Consider the following 17,768-nt stretch of genomic DNA (forward strand, 5'->3'; position numbering starts at 1 on the left):
GAAATTCATTATCAAAATGTATGCGGTTTGACATACGTCATCGCTAAATGACATTTCGCTTGCGAAGACTAATGTCAAATCCCATACATTTTGAAAACGAATTTCGTCATCGTTTTTAACGAAAGGGACTTTGGCTACGGCCTCAGAACTGATGCCAGCAGCCAGACTGAGCATGCAATCGTCGTCTATCGTTTTCAACACTAGCACTAATATTCGATAGGCTTCTTAACATATTGGTGCGACATTCACTTGCTAAATTCCATTTCGAAGCTAATTTAGTTGAAAGCATAGACATAGATCAAAATAGATACCGCATGTCCCTCCATTTGTATGAAATGAGCGTGCAACTTTTTTCCTACCTACTGTGACGTACCTATGATAAGAAACGTGTCCATTATCTAGGCCGACGTTTCTATTCGAATTTCCACAGCTCTATACGGCACGATTAGGCATTTTTTCAATCCGATTCCGAAGGGACTTTGGCTACGGCCTCAGAACTGATGCCAGCAGCCAGACTGAGCATGCAATCGTCGTCTATCGTTTTCAACACTAGCACTAATATTCGATAGGCTTCTTAACATATTGGTGCGACATTCACTTGCTAAATTCCATTTCCAAGCTAATTTAGTTGAAAGCATAGATATAGATCAAAATAGATACCGCATGTCCCTCCATTTGTATGAAAATGAGCATGCAACTTTTTTCCTACCTACTGTGACGTACCTATGATAAGAAACGTGTCCATTATCTAGGCCGACGTTTCTATTCGAATTTCCACAGCTCTATAGGGCACGATTAGGAATTTTTTCAATCCGATTCCGATAACGATGGAGCGCAGACTAAAGAACAGACTTTCGAAAGACGAGCATTGCTCGTCGTTTGGGAACGCGATATGGCACGCGAACACTGACCTCTATAATACACTGGACAGGCTAATGCCGTACAAAATGACAACTATTTTTTGTGCTGATTTGAAGCGCCGCGGTGAGCGTACTGTGAACTAATTACATAGAAAATTACAACCGCCATTTGCAAAATAGTAGTTCCAAGTACACTCACTACTGCTTTCACATAGCAATCAGCACCAATATGGCGACTTTCAAATAGGAACATTTTATTGATAGCGATCGCCTGTCCAGTGTATTATAGAAGTCAGTGCACACGAAGTACATACACATGCCGTATCTATTTTGATCTATGTCTTTGGTTGAAAGATTTTAGTGGATAACATTAAGGCCATTAAAAATAATAAACATATTCATTACGTAGTAACTATAGCTATTTTTTATTAGCTTGGGCTGTATGTACGAGTATGTAACGGAATCTTTGAGCACATATTTTACCTATCTCCAGTAGTCTAATTAATTCGAAACTTTGCATACGTATTAAGAACCAATGACAGTGCAATAATTTGATAAAATAAAAATTAAAAAGCGTATTTTTTTAGTTTGTTTAAAACTATTAAGTATATAATTTTAAATAATAATAATCTATTCTGTTATAACTGTATTAGTCACTAATTTACTGCATTGTCCTAGAGTTATAACTTAATTATAAAAGTTAACTTGGTCAAAATTAATAAGCGCAATATGTGAGGATGCTCAACACATTCATAGAGACAATAATAACTTTGATGGTATTAAATACATTTTATCTGACAGTATAGTAATTTTTCGGTCGCAAATTTTATATACCTACCATCGAAGAAATTGATTCAAAGGCAGATAGCGGACCTACGTCATTTTCGTCGAGTTGTGTCAATGCAATATTAGTCGTGATAATGTCGGCTGGGTTTGTGATAACGCAACCAAATTACGTAGGTTTGCATCTGCCTATGAATCAACTTCCCTGATAGTACGAGTACTATGTAAGGGCTCTCTTCTATCTCATGCGACACGACAGTCTTAAGTTGCACTAAAGCAACACAATCAAATGGAGATGCACATTCACGAACAAATATTTTGTATTGCAGTAGTCCGTTTAAAGACTCCCGTGTCACTGAAATGAGCGAAAGTCCTTACTTGTTTTAATATAACCTTATAAACGACAAGTCAGACACCTAAAAGCGTTCAGCCAGTCCCCCGCCGCGCGAGTCAGCATGCGACAGCAGAGCGTCCCCCTGTTGCTGTATGAGGTTGACTGCGGGCGCGGGGGCGGCGGGGGCAGCGGGGTCAGGGTCAGGCAGCAGGGCCCCGCCCGGCAGCACCTCAGCACGGGGCCCCTCCACCGCCCGCACGGGGCCCGCGCCTGTCAGCGCCGCAGCCGCCACCTGTGCTAACGCTGATGCGGACTCCGCGCCCAGTATGTATCTTGTGCCTGCATGAAAATACAAGAACTTCTTACTTAAGAAACAAGTACCTACGGTAAGACAAGGGCGCGTCTTAAATTCCGATCCAGTGGACGCAGTACCATAGATTTCAATACAAATCAACAAATTCGTACGCTGCGTACGCTCCGATTCCGATCCAGTGGACGCGCAGCTTTTTAACTTTTATGAAAGTTCAAATTACTCACCGCACACATCAGGCTGTACGATGATGGCGGGTGCGAGGTCGAGCGGCGCGGTCGGCTCGTCCGGCGTCCACGCGCCCGCACCGCCCGCAGGCACGCCCGAGCCGAACGGCTTAGACAGCCCACTGTACAATAAAGGTGACGATTTAGGGTCAATTCAGACAGCAACGCGACGAGGCGAGGCGAGGCGCGGCGCGGCATAAATTTGTATGGATTTGACAGATTTCAATTGCGAGAGACGTTTTGCGAATCTGTCAAATCCATAAAAACTTAGAAATGCATCTACGCGTCGCGTTGCGGTCTGAATCAACCCTTGTAAGTCGACACGTTAGTAGAACAAAGTCTTTCTTTGTTTCAAAAAGTTGTTAACTCAGAAGTGGTAGGACTTAAAAATTTTAGATTTGTGTGTATGTGTGTGTGTTATGTATTGTAACAACATACCAAAAAATCAAAATGATAAGTCTCACCGCTTCTAAACAACACAAGCTCAATATTTTGAAAATATAAGTTGCCAAGTGAATCCTCAGACTAGGGCTACACGCTCTGTCTGACATCAGTTTAGTCCACACCATGACGCCATAATAATGCCTGAAAAGTATATAAATGAATACAAAATCAATCCATTTTTCTTCCGTGACCCGTCATATTGACTAAACCGATGGACTGAACTGATGCTAGACTGACTGTGTGAGTCAACTTACGTGACGAGCGCGACGTATGTGTCTGACGGGTCGACGACGGCGAGCCCGCTGGCGACGCCGCCGGGCCACGCCCCTGCGCCCGCTTGCCCCGCCCCCGCCGCCGCCACCTGCAGCGAGCTCACCACACTGGAAATACAAAGTTTTTACTGGGGGCTTTGAGCGCGGAGACTGAATAAATAAATTCTGTAACGAAAAATACCTAACATTCGTCTAACGTCGTTTCAGTTCGGCAGACTTCAGCTCGGGGTGTGGTGCTCGCCGTCGCGTCGGTGCGACCAAAGTAAAAGGAGGGGAAGTAAGTTATCTCCATACAAAGGCAACGCGCGCGGCTTGTATGTGTGCGCCATAGTATCAATGCGTCGCCACACGGCACACAACAAAATCTCAGCGGTACCAGCCAACTGGCCGAGATTTTGTTGTGTGCCGTGTGGCGACGCATTGATACTATGGCGCACACATACAAGCCGCGCGCGGTGCGATTGTATGACGATAACTTACTTGACCTCCTTTTACTATGGTGCGACGTTGCCAAACTTCGGCACGGTGTATGTTTCCGTGCTACATGATGTATGCAAATTATAATTAAGTTGATAAAAATGCTATGCAACTGCTTTACCGCGGTGGTCTGAGTCCTGACTGCCAGATTTATTTATTTTTATTGCATAAGAGCTTCCGCCCTTCTGGGGCCGTTTTCTGCTCGCGTGTTTTCCCAAAGGCTACAACACAAAACGCGTACGTCTGAACGCGCCTTCAGACGTTGGTTCGAATGTTGGTTGGTTCAAACGCTGTGAGATACATTTCTAACTAAAATTTTACCTCTTGGTAGGATCCGCAATGCTGTCGTTAGCGCCAAGCGCTGTTAGCGCGCGCGCCGCGATCGCCCCGCCCGCACCGCCGGCGTACACGCGCCACGGCCCTGCGCGCTCGCCGACGCCCGGCCGCGACGTGACGTCACAACGCCACAACCCACACAACGCTGTCGGATAAATTAGGATTGAGACGTCTTTATCATAGAGGATTGAGCGGAAAGGTGTTAATGACAATACTGATAAGCCGAGGCGATTATTTCGTAGAACTTTTTATGCAGGGTGTTTCAAATAAGGTATAGTAAGCCGCAAGGGGGTGACTAAGGGGGTCATTCAGGAGGTTAGAAACTTTGTTGGTCACGTGACTTTTTTACTATGAAAAACAATTTTTTTTTCGCGAATTTTCAAAACTCGTAGAAAAAAAGTTGTTTCAAATTAATGAATTTAGAAACGCCTACTTAAGCCTAAACAAGACTCAGCAATACCTCATATAACCTTGATACCTTGAAGAACCCTTATTCCCTCTTAATCATCGAGTTATCAACAAGTGATCAAAAACTCTGTTTTAGCAAAGTCTGGTCGCCGGATAGATGAACACTGTTATAAGCATTCATGCATCATCCCACAAAAAAATTACGTATTGACTATTGAGTTATGAAAGCAGTCATGTTTTTGTTCTTAAGACCATTTAGAACAAAACTGCATTCATAACTTAACAAAAGAATTGTGGGTTAATACTTAATACACAAATGCTTGATATGCGACCAGATCAAAATAAAAATAAAATATACCTAACCCTACTAATTTTATATTTTGGCTTTATTTCTCAGCCTGGCGAGTGGCAACTAGGCTTTATCATTAAAATGAAAACTGCTGATTAGTCTATAAAATTTGATATTACCACATACCAGTACTAGTGTTATGTTTAAATGTCTCCAAGTAGTCAGCAATAGCCAGCGAGTTTCCACCAGCATGCGTGCCATCTGGTAACAGCGGCGCTTCGGGGATAGTGATTCCAGTCCTGAAATAGATGGGAACATAATATAAGTATAAGGTTTAAATATGAGAACTAAATACTAATATTAAAAAAATTTAAGACAAAACATATTTTGTTGTACTTAGTGATAATGTTGATATGGTCAGACAATTATTTACCTCTAATGTTTTTCTTCAAAATTAAATGATCAATACTAATTGAGTTAAATTAAAATGAAATCTCATTAAAAATAATGTTAATATAATTTTAGAACTAATAGAAGGAAAAGGAAAAATAAAAAAATTGTCTAGCTGTATTTTCACTTCTTTCGTTACCCGGCCCTGGTCAACTAAAGGCACAAATGACTAATGTGACTAACCATAGGACTGACCAGCCAATCAGTAATCAGCCTGCATGGTTTTCATTGTTCACCTGCAGGAATTGAACCCACAACCTTTGCGTCAAGAGTTAAGCTCTTGTCAACCGGACCTGAGAGGACTTACTTTGTCAATTGTCCAGACAATTGTTGAATTGAAACTTACCTTGCTATATCAATAGCTGGCTGTAGAACATCAGCCCATGGCAAGACACCATACCGTGCATGGAGTGCTGCTAAGGCCACGAGCAGGCGCGGTGGCCTCGCAATACTCGTTCCTGTGGTATTCACAGCTGGTGTTGTAGGGCCGCCCCATTCTATAATTGTGGGCAACTGTGTCTGTGATAAACGATACTCCCAGTAAACAAGTGCTCCACTCCTGTTAAAGAAATTAATAAAATCTATACTAATATTATAAATGCGAAAGTATCTCTGTCTGTCTGTCTGTCTGTCTGTCTGTCTGTCTGTCTGTCTCGCTTTCACGCCAAAACTACTGAACCGATTGCAATGAAATTTTGTACACAGTTATTCTAGAGTCTGAGAAAGGACATAGGCTACATTTTGATGTGGGAAAATATCTTATTTCCATGAAAATATCGATGAAAATTACTTCGCATTGCGCGTGGCCAGCGCTCATCCCGGGGGTCCTGGGTTCGAGTCCCGCAGGCGGAACAAAAAGTTTTCAATGTTCCTGGGTCTTGGATGTGTATTAAAATAAAATTTCAAAAATCTTAAATATATTTTATGTATAATATTATAAAAAATCCAGAAATATATCGACGCGATGCAATGAACATTTTAGTTCTAATACGATTCAACAGATGGCGCTTTTTTTACTTCGTTGGAACATAGAACTAATCATACTTATTAGTTAGGTATTATGTTTTTGTTTATAGTTTTTAATACGTTAGAATATTATGTTTAATAATATTATCACTTGCTATAATAATAATCAATCTATCTTATCTTATAGAACTCCTACTGCATTTCTAAGGAGTTCGAGTGTGTTGTGTTGGCCTATATTCCATCCAGAAAATATATCAATGCAATCAACATTTTAATTCTAATATATGAAAACAGATGGCGCTTTAATTTTTACTTCATTATTATAACAGAACTAATCATACCTACTTTATTATATATTATTGTTTTTATTCATAACTAGCTGTTGCCCGCGACTTCGTCCGCGTGGACTTTAGTTTATAGCGCGCGGTGTCAACAAAATTTGTGTCAAATTTAAAAACTTTTTAAAACCCTGGTAAGTGGTACCCCTCTTAGGGCCGCGCTACACCGGAATGGCAGCGCTGAAAGTGCTCGCCTCGCCGCTGCCATTCCGGTGTAGCGCGGCCCTTAATTAATCAAAATACCCAAAAACAGCTGTGCAGTATGCACATAATCTGTACTAATATTATGAATGCGAAAGTATCTCTGTCTGTCTGTCTGTCTGTCAGTCTCGCTTTCACGCCAAACGTCAAAACTACCGAACCGATTGTAATGAAATTTTGTATACTGATAGTCTAAAGCCTGAGAAAGGACATAGGCTACTTTTTTACTGGAAAAAAGGGAAGTAAGGGTCGTAAATTTGTTAAAAAAATTCATAATAGATGGCGCCGTGCGTCTTCTACATCGCGCTGACGCTTGCTCAAAAGTCTTTCTATAAGAGGTGGTATCATCTTACATTTAAGTCTCGATTTTTTTCGATTGTTATATCTATTCTACGGTATTAAATAACTCAGTACTTTATCTGTGCAGTGACGTAACCTTAAGACCAAATTTCACCAGCGACTGTTAAAGTTAATGCTCGAATTAGTATCACGTTAGCTGTTTTGTTTTTCATATGAATGAAAGAGAAGACAGGATATTTTAACAAGCTGTAACACTAACAGACGTTGGTGAAATTGGGGCTAAACCTATCAATGATAAATAGTTTATGGGTAAAGTTGTGTAATTGGGGGGCTAAATAAGCTTTAAAATTTGGCATAATATATAAAGTTTAACATACAAAAATGAAGTACTTATTGTTTGCACACTGCACAGGTGTATTGATTTAAGGGGTACCGGGGTTTTTTTTATAAAAGCTTTTGACACCAATTTTGTTGACATCGCGCGCTTTAAACTGAAGTCCACGCGGACGAAGTCGCGGGCAACAGCTAGTCAATAAATAAAATATAGTGTTAAAGTGCGTCTGTTTCTCTTTCTGTCTGTTGTATACACACTAAAACTGGGCCTTAGACCTGCATGACAAAAAGTATATTATAATTTTTACTTAAAATTATATGCCACACACATTACATTAGTTATAATAATTTTTACTCTTGCCACACACATTAGGTACATTAGTAATAAAATAAAATTATTGTTATTTTCATAAATTAAATATTATTATTTCAAGTACTTATAACAATCTAATGGAATAATAAATAATCATACTTACGCATCTAGAGAAGTTCGGTGTGGAGCCAATATAGCAAGGCAGAGGGCGGCGGTGGCTGTGGCGTCTATGGCCCCACCTCCATGGCGCAGCACAAGTGCACCAGACCGTGAACATTCTGCAGCTGAAGATGAAACTGAGCCGTGGGGAACCACCTGAAAAACAAATTATTGAAAGTGCATAGTTAAGGATTTTCTATGAATTTTTTTGTTTTTTATGATGTGGTTAAAATTGGAATAATTTGCGGTAAATGCAGTTTGCACTGTTTTTATTACTTAATGTTATAATACGTACAAAATAATGTATAGAATTGTTTGTAACAAAATCATAAAATATATAATTTTATTTGTATTTTATTGACATTTGACATTGACATATTTTATAATGACATTGACGTTTAGTGACGACAGCATCTTCTTCATCAATTTATCTTCCCGAAAATTGATTTGCCAGATAGGGTGAACATGACTAGTGATTGGACAGTACTAGTCATTGGACAGAGCACAAAAACACTATTTTTAATAAGGTTGCTTTAAAAACAGGCACTTTTTAAGGCAACCATAATAAATATTGTGTTTTTGTGCTTTGTCCAATGACTGGTACAGGTCCCTGACTAGGGTAAATTATACGAGTCATTAGAATTTTTCAATAGAGGGACACTTTACGCTTTAAAATAAAATTTTGTGAATTTTATACGACGTAAATAAAATGGAATGAATATTGAAGGGCATTCACGTTACAATAAAAATAAGAGTATTTTTTTATCAATAGGCAAATAGCAAGCCTTTAGTTTAAATATTTCATGATATCCCTCGACTTTGTTTAGAATGATTTAAATTAAACAAATGCCATACAATTTTTGCTACCCATCAGTATTATTAATAATCCAGACTCAAGAACATTATTATGCAATCTGTGGGAGCTTTTCACATCCTAAAAGATAATATTATTGTTAACGCACAATCGTTACGTGCATGGCATAACAAGCCCAACTCCCTCCTAAAAGTAGAATACGACCACAGCGATAGGCAAATGAGCTGCTCTGCATTGTGCTCCATATTGAAAATATATTGTCTGAGTATGCCGATTGGCTCGATGAGGACAAATAGAATTTGAAATCTCTAAATATTTGAGTTACGTTTTACCTGAACAAGGTAATAAATATATAGATAAAGAAACAGACGGACATCCTTTCACATCTATAAGTAATATTAATGGATGACGGCCGTAACTCCATTGCGTCAAAGTTCGTTTATCGAGTGGATACCGTACATTTTTCCGGGATAAAAAGTACTATTTGTCCTTTCCCGGGACTCAAAGTGTCTCAAATTTTTGCAAAATCCGTTCAATGGTTTGGGCGTGAAGAAGTAATTGACAGACAGACAGACGAACAGACTTTCACATTTATAAAGTTATAATACTAGGTGGCATGGATATGTTACAATAGTACTAACTACTATGTAATATTGGTAAGAATTTTAATCTTTTCAAGTAACTTTTTCTTATATATTTAATTAAAATACCTTATTTTGCAGTAAATAATAAAAAATATATGTGAAAACATTAATACCTATTTTAACCAAATTTCAATCAAACTTTGTATAATTCTGTCCCATGACTGTGTTTTACCTACCATTCAGTTTTTACAAAAAAAAATCAATATAAACTGAACAATGATGAAATACTCAAACCAGATATGTTACTACCGCGCGCGTTGTGAAGCTTCAAATACGGCCCCATTGGGCCGTCTGTTGTTTAGTCTGCATCGGGCGCAGTCACGAACTTCTTACCTAAATAAATTGAAAATGACGTCGTGCGTGTTTCGAAAATGTACCAATTATGACTCGAAAGTAAACAAAACACATGGACTCTCTTACCACATGTCTTGATTGCAATAAATACCTCGATTATTTACATTTTCAATTATTTTTTCGAACAATCTGGAAAAAATCGAATTTTCGTCATAGCTAAGGCGAAGAAAGAGACAGCGATACGATTCGACGTTTAAAAATAAAACTGTCTCTTTTATGTAGGTACTTAAATGGTTTTTCGTATCTTTTGTTTCACTTATCTGTCAAATTTGTCAATGTCTGCAATTTTGAATTTGAAAATTGTTCGGAAGAGATTTTAGCCGGAAAATAGTATGGACGTAACATATCTGTATAAGTAGAATATCATTGAAACTGAAAAACCATCGCATTTTTATGTTTGTATAATATCAAGTTACAATACAATATCTATTTCTATTTCATGCAAAGTATTTAATTAATTTTTACAGCTATTTCTGTAACAAAAAAATCCTTAGCTGTCCAATGATCCAATAATTTACGGTATAATAATAATTTTATAGTTATTGAATAAAGGTCTTTCATGAAATACTACGTGACACTACACGTAATAATAAATCAGCCAAGTGCGAGTCAGACTCGCGCACGTAGGGTTCCGTACCGGCATAGAGTATTAACCCTTAAATATTAACTTTATTTTATTTTTAACAGACTTCAAAAAAGGAGAATATCAATTCGACGCGTATGTATGTAATATTTCCAGAACTGCCCAGTTTTTGTATATTATGTTCTAGTCTATTTCAGTGTCTGAACAAAATACCTATGTGCCTTTCAAAAGTGTATGTACGTATGTATGTAAGTATGTATGTTTTTATGTTTGTGCTCGCATATCTCCGGAACTACAAGTCCGATTTAAGTGATTCTTTTTTAATGTACTAGGTATTTATCAACTTAGGGAATATTTCAAGTTTCATAAAAATAGGTTCAGTAGTTTTTGAGACAAGGCAATTTTAATTCTCAATTACGTACAATTTTGAAGTCGGTTTTATCTTTTTAAAATACTATTACTCGTATTGTTAGTAAGTATTTGTTGTTATAGCGGTACTTACACAATCTGTGAAAATTTCAGAAGTCTAGCTAAAGCGGTTCTTGAATTACAGCCTGGAGACAGACAGATAGACGGACAGACAGGGTCCCGTTTTTACCCTTTGGGTACGGAACCCTAAAAATCAACCACTGCCGCTTACATACCTCATAATCTCCGTAGTAGATTTGTGTAAGCAAAGCAATTGTGATCGCAGCTGATAGTGCTGCGAAAGCCGCGATAATAAACCGTGGACCATTAGCACAGGTCCGAGGAGCAGTTCCACTCGACTTCAACGGCACATCCTCACGAAGTTCCACCACACCTGGTAAATAGGAAACAGAAATGGGTTATTAATATCGTTGTAGCATAGGCGTTTGTTTACCGGGGGCTGGATGGGTCTAGAGCAACTATACCCAACCTGCAGCCCGCCGAAACTTTGTCAGTGGGCACTGGGCAGTGGCCCGCGTATATTTATTACTCTATGCCCGCGTGAAATAGTTAAACCATTTTTAATTTCACTCACAAATATTTACCTACCTGAAGGGCAGTATGTAAAGAAGCAATGTGAATGAAGTCTCTAATCCGTTAATCTCTCCCGATAATTATATTACACAAATTGACTTAAAATATTATTAAGGCAATGTAAGGTACTCTACAAAGTATCAACTTACTTATTCATTCAATATTTTAGTTTTTTTAAACTAAGTTTACTAAGAATCAAAAAGGTCAAATTCCCTAACCCCATACAAACATTATAAATGCGAAAGTGTGTATGTTTGTCTGTCTGTAACCTCTTCACGCTTAAACCGGAGAACTGATTTATCAGCTAGCCATACCTGGTGGAGACTGATGGTCAGGGCTGGTAGACATTTTACCGCTGGAATCGAAAAGTTCGATATCACATACTTAATCTGAAATATTAAAATAATATTATATTGTCGTTAGTTTAATAAATAACGAGCACTAATTTTGCGCTCATTTGCGGGGCTCCAGGGTTCCGCGGAGCACACATTGAGAATGGCTACTGTAGGGATTGATAAGTAGAAGTAAGGCCCGTATAAATAGTCTGCTCTTGACACTTAAGAGAAAAGAGAATTTAAAAAGAGGCCGGACTTAAATTATGTCGGTCCACTTCTTGTTACTTAAGTAAGTAGTTTATATTCTCTTTGCTCTTATGTCTTAAGAGCAGACATTTATACGGGTCTAACTAGTTGAGTTCTAACTTCCTAGACTATCAGCTATGTCCACACTATGCGCTTTCGTCTTCAATTTTCATCATCTTCTTTCGTTCAACTTTCGTTTTGGCACATTCAATAATTGAAAAACGAAACGGTTAGAGGGCATGCGTCGCGGGCATGCCTCACGTTTGGTGTTGACTGCGCTATAACGCAAAGAAGGTCCCGTTTTTTGGTTTTTTGCTTACTCATCATAAACGGTGCTTCGTTCGAAATTCTCTTGTACTACATTATAAAAGCTAATTAAATTGTCTAAAACTTTGTTCCTCAAATGTTGTATCTATCTCCAATCATTGCGGATTGTAGAGAATTTAATTGGCTTTTATTATGTAGTAGAAGATAATTTCGTACGAAGCACCGTTATTGATGAGTAAGCAAAAAAGCAAAAAACGGGACCTTCTTTGCCCCCCCCCCCCCTCCCTCGGGCTCACCTCGGAGGGGTCAGGACTTTTAGTATGTTTATCTCCTAACTACTCTAAACAAAGTACCAAAGTTAAAATTTCTGCTTTCGACTTTTCCAAGCAGACCCCCATTTTGGGCATTCGTTTACTAGGCTAATAGTGGAGAAATACTGTTATTTTTGCGGTTTCTAATCTGATGTCGTAAATAATTACATTTTTTTCCGCTTACATTGCAAACGCAGCAGCTGAACCCTACGAGAATTATCAAAATAATTTAAGTACTAAGTATTGTAGATACACAATGAAAAGGTCAACAGAAAACTTCGCGATGGTATATTATGTCTATCTCTTATGGTTATCCCATAATAACATCTGGGGGCACGGCAGTGCCCCCTCCAAGTCGAGCAAAAAAGCGGTACGGCCGTACTATCCTTTTCTCGAACCAATTCAGGCTCTTTTTGACCCCCTATAACTTCATTGTGGATAAACCAACAAGCCTGAATTTTCAGTTGCTAAGCAAGCATTGTATAAACACGGTATATTTAAAATTTCATTCAATTTGCACCAGTAGTTTAAGAACTGTAACTTGTTAAAGTTTTTTAATTTTGTCACTGACTGACTGACTGACCGATCACCAAAAGTTTAAGGCACTTCTAGCAGACATAGAACTTTCAAATTTAGAATATAATTAGTGTTTAGTGTCTAAATCAAGGAAAAATTCAAATATTTCAAAATTTCGGTCCAGTTTTCTAGATACACTAACTTCGTAAATAACTTTGTAATCCCATATAAATGTATAGGATTACAAAGTTACATTTGCGGTTTATGAATCATTGTACCCGTACCATCAATATCACCTGTTTATCGTCGGTAGAGAGATATCTAGCTAGTGTTTAGGGTCTTAATTAAGGGAAAACCTAATAAACATTTCATAATTACTGTCCAGTTTTCTTCTTCTTTCTCTAACTTCGTGAATAACTTTGTAATCCCATACCTATACATGTATAAGATTACAATGTTACATTAATTGCAATTTATGAATCATAGTACCGGTACCATCGATATTTCCGTACGTATATTCGAAGGAGTAATAGTTGTAGATAGGTATCTATATATTATATGAAGCACTAGCTTTTGCCCGCGGCTTTGCTCGCGTGGAAAAAAAATAGCGTAATATACGAATATTCTTGTAAACCTCCTTTACTTTGGAAACTTGACCTTTTTCCTAGACCAACTAAGTCTCCGTCAAAAATCAAGTCGATTGGTTGCTTCGCTAGGCCGTGAAGGAAGGACAATCAAACAAACAAACAAACACACTTTCGCATTTATAATAATATTAGTATGGAATATGGATATTGGATAGTCATGAAAGGCAAGTAGTATAGTAATACTGTATACATAATGCTTATATTATTATTAATTGTTAGTTTTATTTGTTTCTTATAAAAATCGTTATTGATATATTTTATAGTAGAAAAATTATTATATTATTAGTCTATTGCGCTCCATGCGATGTCCAAGTTGATCTATTTATTGGACTGGATACATTAACCGACTTGGTATTGCATGGATCTCATAAACTTTTACGGTATAAAAACTGAGTTGCGAGACTTGGTTTTTTTACAGGATGTTTTTGATGGGATTTTTTTGTCATTTACTTTTTACTACAAATAATGTCTAATTTTCGAAGCGATTTTAACCAATACGGCATTAATTCTTATCCAATTAAATACTTTAAATACATTGTTGATTTAATATAGATCTATATGGCCCTTTACAGCATATGATTTAAATTAATATTTTCGAAGATATTACAGATAAAAAAATTGCGGGTCGTAGCTTTTGCGGCGGCGGTACCGGCCATTGCGGGCCACGGCACTAAATTACTGAATATGTCGCAGCCGACTGGCTTAAATAGCCGTTCAATCAAACAGCTAGCCCTTTGACTGAACAACGCCATTCAATCACACGTCTAGCTTTTATATTGAATATTTTAGTCGCTCAAAACGTTCAACACTACAGCTGATTCAAAAGCCGCCGTCTAATTGAAGTAGTTCAGCGCGCACCGCTGCGGCGCTAGGTGCGTTTTATTTACAATATGGCGTCAACTAGCAGGTGTTTGTTGGTGTTTGTGGTTGTTTTTCGGAAATAAAGTAGTTAATAAAAGTTACAAGTGTTATTAAAGAGACAAAAATTGTGGAGGCACATACGAGTGATCAAAATTTCAACAAATATTCGAGGAGAAAATACGGGATTATGAAATGGATGGACGCAGCCCCCCTACCCGCCGAAAGGGGGGTTCGGGGGGCACAGCCCCCCGTCAAAACAAAAACAAACACAATCCAGAAAGTCCAAAAGTAGGTTAGGTTAGAACTGTGACTTAATCCGAGAATAATCTTTCAATAAAATACAAAAAGATTTCCTATTCTCCCAAATTACATATTAAGCTAATGGTCGCCCTAGTTAATTTGCCATTAAGGGGGCGACTAACCCTAAAATGTCGATTTTATAATTCATTTTTATACTTGAAAATAAGCCCCGAATTGTTTCATTTTCTAAAATTAGATACAACATTATATTTCCGAGAATTCGATCTGAGCAAAAACACGATATCTTAAAATTTTCTCGATAGAAAAAAATCACAAAGATGCATATAATTTTCACGAATTTTTCATTTATTGCCGTAACCGTGCATTGAACTAAGTTAATATTTTAACACATTCTATAAAATTCTATTATTGAGAGATCGACCTAGCGGATTTTTAAAATATTGTATATTTATCGAGTTATTGAGAAAAAACTAATTTGGCGATGAAACTATCTCTTAGATAGTAAAGGCAACAGTAACAGTTATTATAGTAGCATAGTAGTAGCCAGTAGGTAGAGTTTCTAAAATTATTTTAATAATGTTAAGTTCATATACCTACCTATTATTTTAATTAACCAATTGATATCAATGCCAGTTATTTATTTTAGTTTTATATGTTTATTTGTACCAATTGTACCTAACTTAATTGCTTAGTTTCATTTTTTCATAGGAAGGTTAAAAGAATGCGAAACACGCGTGACAAACATAAAATATGTTTTTTATTGTGAATAATACACCTTAAACTTAAACCAAACATTAAAATCACAAATCATTAACTATGAGATAACTTAAATTTAAACGCTGTCAGAGAATCTATATTTGGTACTGCTTGGGCGATTCCGAAAGAAATTCTCATACGCTAAGTTATTTGAATATCATAGTTAATAAGTACTAGTCTTACAAATACGTTGCAGTTATCATTGAACATACCTTTGTAATGACACACCGGTTTTCGCTTGAACACTCAATAAGCGTTAGAAATTATCCCTCGCGTGTTGTGACTACAGATACGTATACGCTGAGTCGTTCAACTAACTTAACTGTTGTTTGTACCGCGAAGACGCGCGGGCGCAGCGGAGTTCCGATGACGTCACCGCGAGTCGAGATCGAGAACGGATCGTGGAATACCGCTATACTAACTAATAATATGTATTCTGTGACTATAGACAGAGAGCGCTTACGTGGAGACTAGAGACACGACAGTCTGACAGATTATTATTGTCTGTCTCTTGGTGGCAGGTCTTAAGAGGGAACGCGGGTGCAGTAGAATTTAAACGAAGAAGCTATTGCCATCACGCTCCACCCTGCGCCGGCACGTGTATTGTGATAGAGACAGATACAGTAAATCGAGGTAACGTACTTCCTCTGATTCCTCCACTCCAAATTCAGACCGCAACGCGACGCGTAGAATGCATTTCTCAATTTGTATTTTGACATATTTGCAAGATGTCTCACGCAATTGAAATCTGCCTACATTTTTAAATCGAAATATTATAAAATCATCACAATATTATTATAATATCTTTGTAGTGTGGGATAATGTGTGGTCACCACAAAGGAAGATCTTCCGACCGAGCGAGGTGGTATGTGGTATGTTCGGTCAGGCCGGAGCCCACGTGATACATTTCAGCTGTCGTATATAATATTATATACTGACGCGTTCAGAAAACTTCGATGGCGCGATGCAGGAATGTTAGGCGAATTGTGGGTACCGCCACATCACTCCCCCCAAAAGATCGGAGGTCGAATCTTGAAGTCTTCCCAACAAACATATTAGCGTTAAGACAAGCTTTATTAGATATGTATTTCGGTTCTACTTAGATATTTAAGAGGTAGCGTATTTCTTATAAGAGAGTTATAGAGTGTAATAACACCTTTATACCCTCGATTTTGGCACAAAATTTTGCAGGCTAAGCCTGTATGAATCCCTATATAGTGGTTCTACAAAGCCTTTAGTTGAAGTGTGTAAGAGGTGTTACAAGAACGTCAATTTTAGTTTGAAACTTTATAGCGCCTTTAGAATGGAGTTAAGTTGAAACCTAGAGTTATATAACATATCTATAGTGGTGTTAGTTAGAACTAAGACCGGTACGTTGATACCTTATAAGTCATTTGAAAAGTTTTCTGTGTCAAAATCAGATTGTAAAAGCTTTAAAGTAAAAAGAATTCTATTAATTTATTAAGTTATTATTTGTCTAAATGAGTGCTTCGTTTATCTGCTGACAGTGCCGACATTGCAATATTCTCATCACAAAATGTATTGTGGATTTAAAGTATTTTTGAAGTGTTAAGTTAATTATTAGTGCGCTTGCCAGTTTACTGTGATAGTGTATCGTGTTTCTCATCTCAATTTTAACGCGCCCTCAAAAAATTATGACATAGAGGAATAAAAGGATAACATTTGAAAATGCAAATAACCTAAAATAGTTTTAAACGTCATTTTCAAGTGTTGCTCGGTTTTATTAGTGATTATATACATAAAACTAAGAAAAATAATTAGAAAAATGTAAATATATCGTTATTAGAAAGTGATTTTGTACCAATAAATTTTTAGGTTATGTTTACAGAAAGTAATCAAAATGGCGATTTTTTCTTAAAGTTACAGTCTTCCCTTAAACCAATTATGACACTTGATGAACTACAACGCCGGTGGTAAAGAGTATTATACGGTCTTGGGTTGATATAAGAGAGGAATTATACACTTATCGAAGACATTTACCTGCTGTGGAGACTAAAATACTGATTTTAGCTTTATTTATACATGTTTGGATTAGGGTTCCTTACAAAGTAATGAAACCCCTAATCTTCAAGTCACCCCAGGCGCAAAGTAACCTGCTGGTACCTAGGTACTTAAACTTAAATCACAGATACCGTTTTAACTTAAATTGTTAGCTTCAAGTTTTTTTTCTGCACTATGCTTTGGCTAAAGTGTTATTTTCTTTTACAAAAATAAACATAGCAAAAATAACTCAATATAAAATTTTAATTATTAATTTTAGTTATTTTTTGTTTTCACGAATGGCGCCTTCTAAACTTCAGCCAGCCGTTATGCATAAAATAAACTCTTTAAGCGTACGAAACATTTAATG

General features: G+C 37.4%; 1 protein-coding gene across 1 annotated transcript; it reads right to left on the minus strand.

Moving 5' to 3' along the window:
* Positions 1–1,447: 1,447 nt before the first annotated feature.
* LOC121726618 (glutathione hydrolase 7-like) lies at positions 1,448–15,779 on the minus strand. Its single transcript, XM_042114053.1, has 10 exons — positions 15,610–15,779; positions 11,512–11,586; positions 10,840–10,997; positions 7,805–7,956; positions 5,537–5,749; positions 4,927–5,039; positions 4,029–4,188; positions 3,213–3,338; positions 2,515–2,636; positions 1,448–2,316 (listed from the first exon to the last, which is right to left on the minus strand). The coding sequence occupies exons 2-10, from the start codon at positions 11,543–11,545 to the stop codon at positions 2,060–2,062; spliced, it is 1,335 nt and encodes a 444-aa protein (XP_041969987.1). The 5' UTR covers positions 11,546–11,586; positions 15,610–15,779; the 3' UTR covers positions 1,448–2,059.
* Positions 15,780–17,768: the final 1,989 nt, after the last annotated feature.

The sequence above is a fragment of the Aricia agestis genome, chromosome 1, assembly GCF_905147365.1.
Source record: "Aricia agestis chromosome 1, ilAriAges1.1, whole genome shotgun sequence".
Lineage (NCBI taxonomy): Eukaryota > Metazoa > Arthropoda > Insecta > Lepidoptera > Lycaenidae > Aricia > Aricia agestis.

Excerpts from the sequence above, each read along its gene's own strand:
- LOC121726618 (XM_042114053.1), bottom strand. The coding sequence starts at position 11,545 with ATGTCTACCAGCCCTGACCATCAGTCTCCACCAG. Across the intron at positions 4,189-4,926 it reads TAAACATAACACTAGTACTG|CGTTGTGTGGGTTGTGGCGT; the intron begins GTATGTGGTAAT and ends TTTATCCGACAG. Across the intron at positions 2,637-3,212 it reads ACATACGTCGCGCTCGTCAC|TGGGCTGTCTAAGCCGTTCG; the intron begins GTAAGTTGACTC and ends TTTATTGTACAG.